Source organism: Helianthus annuus, chromosome 7 (genome assembly GCF_002127325.2).
Source record: "Helianthus annuus cultivar XRQ/B chromosome 7, HanXRQr2.0-SUNRISE, whole genome shotgun sequence".
In the NCBI taxonomy this organism is placed as follows: Eukaryota; Viridiplantae; Streptophyta; class Magnoliopsida; order Asterales; family Asteraceae; genus Helianthus; species Helianthus annuus.
In genome coordinates, this window is record NC_035439.2 from 111,057,650 (window position 1) to 111,068,707 (window position 11,058).

Consider the following 11,058-nt stretch of genomic DNA (forward strand, 5'->3'; position numbering starts at 1 on the left):
TGTTGTTGTTTTGATAATATCCATATTATGATGATGTCACATGATGTCATCATTAAACATGATGACATCATGCTTGACCAGATCCGCATCGCAACCCGGACTCGACATTAGACGAAGGCGACAGATGACTGCACCAACAAACTACCTAGCAACTAAAATCAAACTCTTAAACTACGAACGAACTACTAAATAACTAGACGACGAAATAAATAAATAAATATATACAACAACAACAAGGGAAACGACTTAGCTGATATGTGAGACTGTCAAAGTGCCAATCATTTCCACATAAGCCCTCCAATTCGAAACGCGCTCAGCAAACAACTCTAAACTCGGACATGCGAATGAAAGCGGCTAACACAATCAACCTATCTGAATCAAACAACTACCAAAACATATCATCATATATATATAAAAAGCATCAGTAGTTTATCTGTTTCATCACATCAAGCAACCCAAACATCCCTAACCAACCTGTTTAGAGTATACGAATATCAATACAGACCAAAAGTGAGGATCAAAACAGCATAAAATAAAAATGATAATCAAAAGATATAATAGTCAGCTGCTGCTCTACATCCTCGTGTAATCCCCACACTACTCCTCACTGTCCACTATCGGACTCATGACTGCTCTCCTCAAATACCTGAAATGGAGGCTCCGGATCAGCCTGTGCACCAACACCAGCCTGGCCCTCCTGCCCTGGCCTGAAGTAATCCGGAATCCTCATGCTCTGAACGGTCATCATATAACGAAGAATATCATCCTGCCTCGACTGACCCCTCTGAAGTGCCTCAATCAACTGCTCCAGCCTATTAAATCTCTGCTCCACATAGCCAGAGAATGACTCCAAAGTAAGAGGCTCAGGTAGAGGTTGTCTCCTCAAATACTGACGTACTGGCCGCTCTTGTACCTGCGGTGGCTGCTACGTATGTGAGGGCTCAGTCTGAATACTGACATCCTCAGCTGGTCGTACCTGTGGTGGCTGCACGTGTGAACCCTCTCTGGTCGGCTCCCAGCCGTAGGGTTCCTGCCACGACACTATGCCTGCCTTCTGCAGCTCTTGCAATCCAAACATCGCTGTCGTGGGCCCCTTATGTAGAAATTCGGGAAGATATTTGTCAAACACCCCCAAATTTGTTGCAATCCTGGTAATGTAGGGACCCATATCCAAACCAGCCTGATGACCACCTCGACGATCCCTACTAAACGAATCTGCTAAGATAGTAGCCAGATTTATCTCCTTTCCCTGCACTCTACACATCAAGATAAAAAGCTCGATCCAATTCGCCTTGTTCTCCCCCGACTTCCTACCTACAAGTGTAGTAGACAAGATCTTCAGCACATATCTATATACCGGATTACGAACCGATGTGATCAGATTCGTAGACCCAAACGGACGATTAGAAATCGTCTTCCAGAACTCTTTCAACTCAGTCCCACCAACACTACAATCCCTTGGTTTATTATACGCACCCCTCAAGTAAGTAGCAAACTCTGGCCTCTTCACCTCCTCTTCTGTATACAACCCCGAAACTATAGCAAACCGCAGCACATTCATCTCATACACTTGCCTTCCAAAGCTAAACAAGACAGTTGTGCCCAGATCGAACTTACCCTCCTTATGCACCCAAGTGCTATGGAACTCTAGCACTAGCTCCTCATACTGAGGCTCTACACAATTCAACGCATCAATCAATCTTTCACCCAAAAGGTCCCTCACTTCCTGCTCTGAACCTATTTCATTTAACCACTTCCAATTGATAACCCGGTGTTGAAGTAGCTCAATATCTTTCAGTTTTTCAAACTTCTCATATTCGGGTGAATCTAGCTCAAACTTCAAAATCGGGTGATTTGCTACTACATTCATTTTCTCATCCGGAATGAAGTTATAATTTGTTCGATATTTGATTTTCCTCAAATTCGGATCATCGGCCGCTAATTATCGGCGTTTCTTGAGGAACCGGATCCTACTGCGGTGCTGACTGACCCGCTCCGGTTTTCCTACCCTTTCCTCAGCGAGAACTACTAGCCATGCCTGCAAAACAGATAAATTTCAAGACAAAACAAGCAGACAGTCAGTAAATAACAACTATTTTAGGTATTTTTAAATTTTATATTTTTTTTTTTTGAAATTTTTTTATGTATATATTTTTTTTAATTTTTTTTTAGAAAAAGAAAAGCCGTATAGCATTTCATTCGCGGCTAATTCTAACACAAGCGGGTTACTTTTTACAATTGCTAAGTGATGGTTAAACTCGCCCGAATGGAAATTGAGTACGGGCGAGCTTAAACCACTTGTACGTGCAAGTAAACCCAAACAAAACTAAAAACTACTAAAACTATGCTAAAACGACACCAAGACGACGCGAAACATTAAACTAGACTCAATGTACACTACCCCCCCCCCCCCATCGGCACTTTTAATTGTCCTAATTAAGAGCCAAAGTGCCGAAATATGACATTGAAGTCGAAGTCGCGCTTTAAATGGAATTACCTTATAGTTGTTATGAAAAGAAATTTGAGTGTCGAAAGATTCCGCCTAGTGAAAGGAGGTTTCTTTCGAATGCAAAAATTTAGTTCCAAAGCGCAAACTCGAAGCTTTAAGTCAATGTATCAAACCAACCCACAATCAAACATTTAGCAATCAATTTCAAGTGTAACACCAACCCGACTACCCAATCCAATCCCAATAGTTAAGTGTAAACGAAGAAATCCCTACACTTAACTTTTGTCAAATATACCCATTATGTCCCAACCTGAGCCAACTGCAATCCCATGACCAAACAGCTACATGACGCAACTCGACATACAAGGAGATCAACTCAAACTCGAATTATTCTCTACCACCTAAAAGATACGGACTTGACAAACTTGACTCACACCAACAAGCGACACTAAACATGATATTGTTGACTCGAAAAATGACTCAAAGTTTTTTTACTAGACAACTACTCGAATATGGGCCAACAATGACCCGACCAAACTGACTCAGACCTGCAGACGTACCAAAGCAACTGACTCAACACATCATGCGAGTAAACTGCCCAAACCCGACTGGACACCACTTACTCGACTATCATGGACTTGACTCGACTAACTCTATGATGAACAAACTAACCTGAAACTGCCTCACAGTTGACCCGATACTAACCTGAACCGAACCAAATGATCAACATACGATAATTAGATTCAAGCAATTATCTTAACAAGACACTGGACTGACCACATTTACTCGACAGCTGAGGCCCATGGCCGTCCCTTCAAAGACTGACTCGATACAACCGACCCGACACAACATATACCTCGACACATGAAGCTAACTCGACTAAACTCAAGATCAACTCAACACGAACTGACTCGAGCCAAGTCTCGACTGACTGACCATATAAATAACAAGTGCGGATGAAACCCTAAACCAAACCGGCTTAAACATGACTCGATTCAACAAATACATAAGAGAAACAGCAATGACATACCTGATTTGTCAAAAATAGCAAGAAAGATTGGAACTTTTTGGTGGTGGTGTGTCTCGATTCGAGGTGTGTACGCGAATAGATGATGATGATTTGTATGGGGGTTTCTTGTTCGGCGAAGGAAAGCAGTCACAGGGGTAGTGAAATCATCATAAATGGTGGGATTTGCTTGAAGAGATTGGAAGTGTAATGGAGGAGTTGTGTTGGGGAAAGGTATCGGTGGTGGGGTGAACGGCGATGAGGAGGGAGAAGATAAAAGGGTGTGGGTTGTTTGAGAGTTATTTTAATTATTTGGGATAAATGTCAAGTAAAAAGGGGTAAATCTCGGTCAAAGGGTGCTGGCGCCGTGCCAGCATAAATGAGGGGGGCCTTGGCGCTACACCAGCGGTGGGGATCAGATGAGAAGGTTCAAATGGTTGAGGGTTCAAAACATTTGAGAGGGTTCAAAACGTGTATAAAGGGTTCAAAAGGGGTTTTGTGACCCTAGATGGTAGCGTAGCGCGAGCACGGGGTGTGTGTGTTGGTGGCGCTACGCGACGGAGCTTTTTCAACAGAAAGTTACGTAAATTTTGATGTTTTTGCCTTAGAAAATTTTCTAACATTCCCCAAACCATTCCAAAATTTTTCTAAGTATGGGACTTACCTGGAATGACTTTTTCTTCGCATTTTCAGCTCCTCAAAGGTATGTTTCCTACAAATTCACTCACAACCACAAAACACAAAACACGAAACACTACGAAAATACGAAAAATAACGAAATTTACAAACTTTACATACTCTACAAACGAAGCTTTTCACACTCACTGCTCAGTGAAGGTGGGTGGGTCCTCGAGAGGAATTTCTTCCTCTTCGGTAGTATCAATGAGACCTCCCAAGTAATGTTTCAAGCGATGACCGTTTACCTTCCACACACCTTTGTCAATTTCATCATATAACTCAACGGTGCCGTATGGAAATACCTCCTTTACCACATACGGTCCATTCCATCTTGATTTTAACTTTCCTTCTATCAATTTCAACCTCGAATTGAATAGAAGCACTTTATCACCTACCTTGAATTCTTTCAAACCTCACAACCTCCTATCATGCAACGCCTTAGTTCTTTCCTTGATACTCCAAGATCGTTCATAGGAGGCATCCCTCAAAGCTTCCAACTCATGAATTTGGAAGAATCTCCTTCTAGCGGCTTCGGTAAGATCAAGGTTAACGGTTTTCAAGGCCCACAAAGCTCTATGCTCTAATTCTACCGGAAGATGGCAAGCTTTGCCATAAACAATCATAAAGGGTGTCGTTCCTAACGGTGTCTTATAGGCGGTAAGGAATGCCCACAAAGCGTCGTCGAGCTTTTCCGACCAATCCTTCCTCCTTTTTCCTACCGTTTTCTCTAAAATTCTCTTCACCCCTCGGTTAGCATTCTCTACTTGGCCACTAGTTTGCGGGTGGTACGCGGTGGAAAGACGATGAGAGACACCGTAGCGTGCAAGTGCCTTTTCCATGGCGGAATTGCAAAAATGCGTGCCACGGTCACTTATGATAGCTTTAGGGACTCCGAAACGCGTGAATAGCTTTTTAAGGAATCTCACCACCACTCGGGCATCATTAGTGGGTAAAGCTTGAGCTTCCACCCACTTTGAGACATAGTCTATGGCCACGAGGATGTACCTATTCCCACTTGAAGATGGGAAAGGTCCCATGAAGTCAATGCCCCAAACGTTAAAGATTTCAAGAACTTGGGTGGGATTTTGAGGCATTTCATCCTTGGATGAGATGTTGCCAGTACGTTGGCAACGGTCACATGTCCTAACAAACTCGACGGCATCCTTAACTACCGTTGGCCAATAAAAACCACTATCGAAAACTTTTTGTGCCGTCACATTTGCTCCATGATGACCTCCCGTTAAACCCTCGTGCACATGTCTAAGGATGTCTAAACCATCCTCCTTGGAAACACATCTCCTAAGCACTCTATCTCCACCTATCCTAAATAGGTACGGGTCATCCCAAATGTACTTCCTAGCTTCCCTAAGAAGCTTTTTCTTTTGTTGGTAGGACATACCTCTCACAAGATCTCTGGTCGCTAAATAATTTGCCAAATCCGAGAACCATGGCAAACCTTCTACCTCAGCACTAACAAAATCTATGGTTTCGTGAGGAAAAGTGTCTCCTATGGAATCCTCACGCACCTCTTCTCTCTTTGGATCCTCTAAACGTGACAAATGATCGGCGGCCACGTTTTCCGCTCCCTTTTTATCCTTAATTTCTATATCGAACTCGGAGAGCAAAAGAATCCATCTAATGAGACGCGGCTTAGCGTCTTTCTTTTGGAATAGAAATCGCAAAGCGGCATGGTCGGTGAACACGGTGGTTTTGGAAAGCATGAGATATGAGCGAAACTTATCAAACGCAAACACTACGGCTAAGAGTTCTTTTTCCGTGGTGGTATAGTTCTCTTGAGCATCATTTAGAGTTTTGCTCGCGTAGTAGATTGGATGAAAGTGTTTATCGACTCTTTGACCTAAGACCGCACCTATGGCATAATCGCTTGCATCGCACATGAGCTCGAAAGGCAAGCTCCAATCGGGCGAAACAAGGATAGGGGCACTAACAAGTTTCTCTTTCAAAAAGTCAAACGCCTTGATGCACTCCTCATCGAAGACGAAAGGTACATCCTTCTCTAAAAGTCGGGTCATGGGGCGTGTGATCTTGGAAAAATCCTTTATGAAACGCCTATAAAAGCCCGCATGACCTAGGAAGCTCCTAACGGACTTGACACTAGTAGGTGGCGGCAATCTACTTATGGTATCAATCTTGGCCCTATCCACCTCTATACCGTCTCTCGACACCTTGTGTCCTAAAACTATCCCCTCCGTCACCATAAAGTGACACTTCTCCCAATTCAACATAAGATTTGTCTCGATGCACCTCTTAAGCATCCTATCAAGATTTAGGAGACATTGCTCGAAAGTGGTGCCATAAACCGAGAAGTCATCCATGAAAACCTCCATGGAAGTCTCAAGCATGTCTTAGAATATAGCAACCATGCATCTTTGGAAAGTAGCCGGAGCGTTGCATAACCCGAAAGGCATGCGGCGATACGCATAAGTGTCGTACGGGCATGTGAACGTCGTTTTATCTTGATCCTCCGGGGAGATTGGGATCTGAAAATAACCCGAAAATCCATCGAGAAAACAATAAAATTGTTGACCCGCTAGACGCTCCAACATTTGGTCAACGAATGGTAAGGGGAAATGGTCTTTCCGGGTGGCGTCGTTTAACTTTTGATAGTCTATGCATACACGCCAACCGGTAACGGTACGGGAAGGGATCAACTCGTTCTTTTCATTCATGATCACCGTCATACCACCCTTCTTTGGGACGACTTGGGTCGGGCTAACCCATGGTGAATCAGAAATAGGGTAAATCACCCCGGCATCTAACAACTTAAGCACTTCTTTCTTAACGACCTCTTGCATGTTCGGATTTAAGCACCGTTGAGGTTTCACCACCGGCTCATAGTCATCTTCCAAGAGTATCCGGTGGGTACAATAGGTGGGGCTTATGCCCTTGATATCCGAAAGACGCCATGCAATGGCTTCCCTATTCACTCTCAACACCTCTAACAACCTACCCTTCTCTCCCTCCTCTAACTTAGATGAAATAATGACGGGAAACTCAGAACCCTCACCTAAGAAAGCGTATTCTAAGTGGGACGGGAGAACTTTGAGTTCTAATGGTGCGGGCTTCTCTATAGGTGTACTCTCACTCTCACTTTTTATCTCACTCAATTCTAACACTTCGGGGACCCAATCGTTCTCTTCTACTCCCTCACTCTCACTCACAACATCCTCTACATTCTCAACTACCTCATCTATCCTACTCTCAACTAGGTCGGCTCCTCTAATATAGTCAAAGCAATGGTCGACACAAGATAAGAAAGATTCTATGAAATAGACCGAATGACAAGGACTACTAAGATCATCGGAACCACTAGGATGTTCCATGGAGCGTGCTATCTCGAAAGTGACTCTCTCCTCACCGACTTGAAGTGTGATTTTCCCGTCAAAGACATCAATGATAGCCTTGGCGGTACATAAGAACGGGCGTCCTAGAATGATAGGAACCTTCTCATCGGCTTCCATATCAAGAACGACAAAGTCTACGGGAAAGACGAATTTATCCACTTTGACTAGAAGGTTTTTTATAATGCCACGTGGATACTTAACGGATCTATCGGCTAGAGATAAAGACATGCGTGTAAGGGACAACTCTCCTAGACCTAACCTCTCATACATGGAATATGGCTTTAAGTTTATACTCGCTCCTAGATCGGCTAGGGCCCTACACTTGGTATCACTCCCAAACAAGCACGGGATGGTAAAAAGGCCCGGATCCATCAATTTTTTCGGGACCTTGTTCAACACTACGGTGGAACATCCCCCACTAAGGGGAATGTTAGAAACCTCTCCTAACCTATCCTTGCGTTTTAGAAGGTCCTTTAGAAATTTTGCATATTTGGGCATTGATTGAAGGGCTTCTATGAAAGGGAGGTTGATTCTTAGCTGCTTAAAGATCTCTAAAAATTTCCCATACTCTTTGGAGTAAGTTTGATTTTTAAGGCGGGAAGGAAACAGAGCATGGGAAATATCAACATTGGGTGATGGAACAACTTGAATGGGCTTTTTACCTACGCTTTTCTCACTTGAAGGCCCCCCTGTGTGTGCGGTACTTACTGGGATGAACCTAGATTGCACTTTACCGGGCCCCTCCATTTCAATCTCTTCATCTACGGGGTCCTCATCTTCTATCTCAACGCTCTCGGGTCTAACTACCTCTCCTAAGGTCCTACTGCTACGGGTCGAAATTGCCTTCAAAGTGCCTGAAGGGTTGGGCTTTGTGTTGCCCGAGAATTGACCTGGAAGTCGTTCTTGCAACTGGCGTGCAATATCCCCAACTTGCCTTTGAAGGTCTAAGAAACTTGAATGGTTATTCTTTAGGAGCGTAGCGTGGTCCTCTAAAGTACGTTGGGTAGCCTGATCCTTAACCAATAGTTGGGTAAGAAGGTCCTCTATCCTAGACAAACTACCATTTGACCCCTCATTCTTAGGTTGAACCTCTTGGTTTGGCCCCTCACCTCTAAACTACCCACCTGAACCTGAACTAGCAAATTGACCCGTTTGACCCGACCCCCCACTAGAATAGAAACCTGGCCCCCTGCTTTGATATTGACCTGATGGAAAACAAGGGGGGTTACCTGATGAGCGATAATTGTTAGCACGCCAATTAGAGTTACTATTGTTGAACGGGTTAGTTGGACCCCTATTTTGACCTGCTATGTACTCGACCTGTTCTAGGGTAAGGGTTGGGCAATCTACTGTGTCATGACCACCTCTACAAACTTCGCACCTATCTACCTTCTTCTTAATTTCTAGCAACTCTTTGGTGATATAGTCAAGTTGAGATACTACCTTTGAGTCTTAAACGACTTGGTTCACTCCTCGAGAAGATGAGGAAGTAATCACAAAGCTCTCAAAGAGATCATTGCAGTCAGCCACAGTTTTCTTTCCCATAAGGTGGCCTCCTGCAGATGTGTTGAATCGGGCCTTGCACTCAGGGGTAAGACCATTATAAATTTTTTCTACTAAAGCCCAATCTGATAGACCATGTTGGGAACAACGTGAGAGCAAAGTTTGAAACCTCTCCCATGCTAAGTGATATGGTTCGTCAGGCTCCATTCTGAAGGAATGGATCTGATCTCGAAGGCGAGAGACCTTCGCAGGTGGGAAATACTTAGCAAGGAAGGCATCCCTAAGTCCAGCCCAAGTAGTGTAAGTACCTGCTGGCTGCGAATCGAGCCATGTGGCTGCGCGGCCAGCAAGTTAAAAGGGAAAGACTTGGAGAAAACGGGCATCAAGATTAACACCTTCGATGCCGAAGGTGCTACACAGACGGGTGAGGCGATTGATATGTGCTGGCGCGTCCTCATCATCACGACCATGAAACTGACAAGAGTTGTTAATGGCAGTCATGATGTATGAAGGAATTTGCCAAGACTTATCATTGGTGATTTCAGGAAGGGTGATGGGTGAGTTTGCGGTAAAACCCGCGGTGGAGCGTTGGTGGACGGTTTGGTTATCGGCCATTTGGTGAACTGGTGGTGGACTAGGGTGACGGGGGGGTGGTGGGGAATTGTGGGGTGATGACTTCGGGGTGAAGTCGTAGTTCAGTGGTTTAGATTGGAGTGTAGAGTCAGAAGGGGCTGAAGATGAAGTTGAAGATTTTTTTTACCTGAAAACTGGGTGTGGAGAAGGAAGACTTGTCAATTGGCGGCTTCACTGGTCCCTGCGAACGCGTGTGGGGCATGAACTGCAAAACCAAGAACAAACAAGTAAGACAACTCCAACAAAAGACTCGAAGAATACGAAAAAGACACTAAAATTACTTGGACTCCTACGACTCACAAACACATAAAAAGCACGTAACGATATCAGTTGAAATCCAAACAAAGCAGTTAACGCAATTGCCAAGAGTCCCCAGCAACGGCGCCAAAAACTTGATGTGGAAAAAGTAGTTCAACTAAATAAACTAAAATTACCCTAAATTAAGACTAAAGTAATAAAAATCTAGACTCTCTAACCTGACTAAACTACTCGCCGGCAAGTGAACCGGTCGACTCTAGCACAAAAAAGTAAGTCCGGATGTCGAACCCACAAGGACTCTAATGAATTACGTAAACGACTTTATTTAGACTAGATACTGACGCGACTAAACAATTGTTGTGTTTTAAGGGGGGTTTTTACTAAATTCCTAAAATTGAAATTAAAATGAAATTAAACTAAGACACGAACAAAGGCTAAGGTTTGATTCAGATGAGATTAACGACTACCTAGACTCGAATCCAGTTTGACTGGGAATGGACTTTTAACGGTGCTATTGTTGTATGGAGCCGGGATCGTAAAATACTAAACCTTAAGGTATTTCAATGCTAAGCCTTCCCGACCCTTCTCAGGAAGAAACCTAGGAAACCCTACAAGGCTGTTATGAATACCGACTGTTAGACTTCCTCTCAGTCCTCTAACGACTCTAAAAGTGCCCTAATACGACTATCTACCTCTCAGCGCGACAATCTAAGGCAATTCTAGGTTCTGACTTGGTTTACTAGACACAAATGCAATTAGGGAACTAAAACCGACTTCTCTCAAAATCTATCTTAGCTATATATTACACCGCGATCTAAAAACTAACTCGAGCCTCTCAGCGACAAGTTAAGCAGAATATTTAATTCTAATTGTATTTTAATTACTGTTCCTAAGGCTATTGGCCGATTTACCCAAAGATCACCCGAACCCGCAAGGATGCAAATAATCAACACAGATCTATTATGTGAAAGACATTCACCAAAATCTATGTGAAACAGTAAATAATCAACAACCAAAAGTAAATACGCACATGCACCAAATCAGAAATTCTAGAACACTTTACTTTCAGAAATCAATCCATAACAAACAATAAAAACCGTTAAAAGATCCAAACTTTAATCAAACCATCATCTTGTCTAGGTAGTATCTAGGGTTTAGTGATGCGT

General features: G+C 43.5%; 1 protein-coding gene across 1 annotated transcript; it reads right to left on the reverse strand.

Annotated features, from left to right (window-relative positions):
- Positions 1-419: 419 nt before the first annotated feature.
- Positions 420-3,729, reverse strand: LOC118480390. The gene is made up of 2 exons (XM_035975192.1): positions 3,480-3,729; positions 420-2,038 (listed from the first exon to the last, which is right to left on the reverse strand). The coding sequence occupies exon 2, from the start codon at positions 1,868-1,870 to the stop codon at positions 926-928; it is 945 nt and encodes a 314-aa protein (XP_035831085.1). The 5' UTR covers positions 1,871-2,038; positions 3,480-3,729; the 3' UTR covers positions 420-925.
- Positions 3,730-11,058: the final 7,329 nt, after the last annotated feature.

Coding starts and splice junctions, on each gene's coding strand:
- LOC118480390 (XM_035975192.1), bottom strand. CDS start 1,870: ATGAATGTAGTAGCAAATCACCCGATTTTGAAGTTTGAGCTAGATTCA.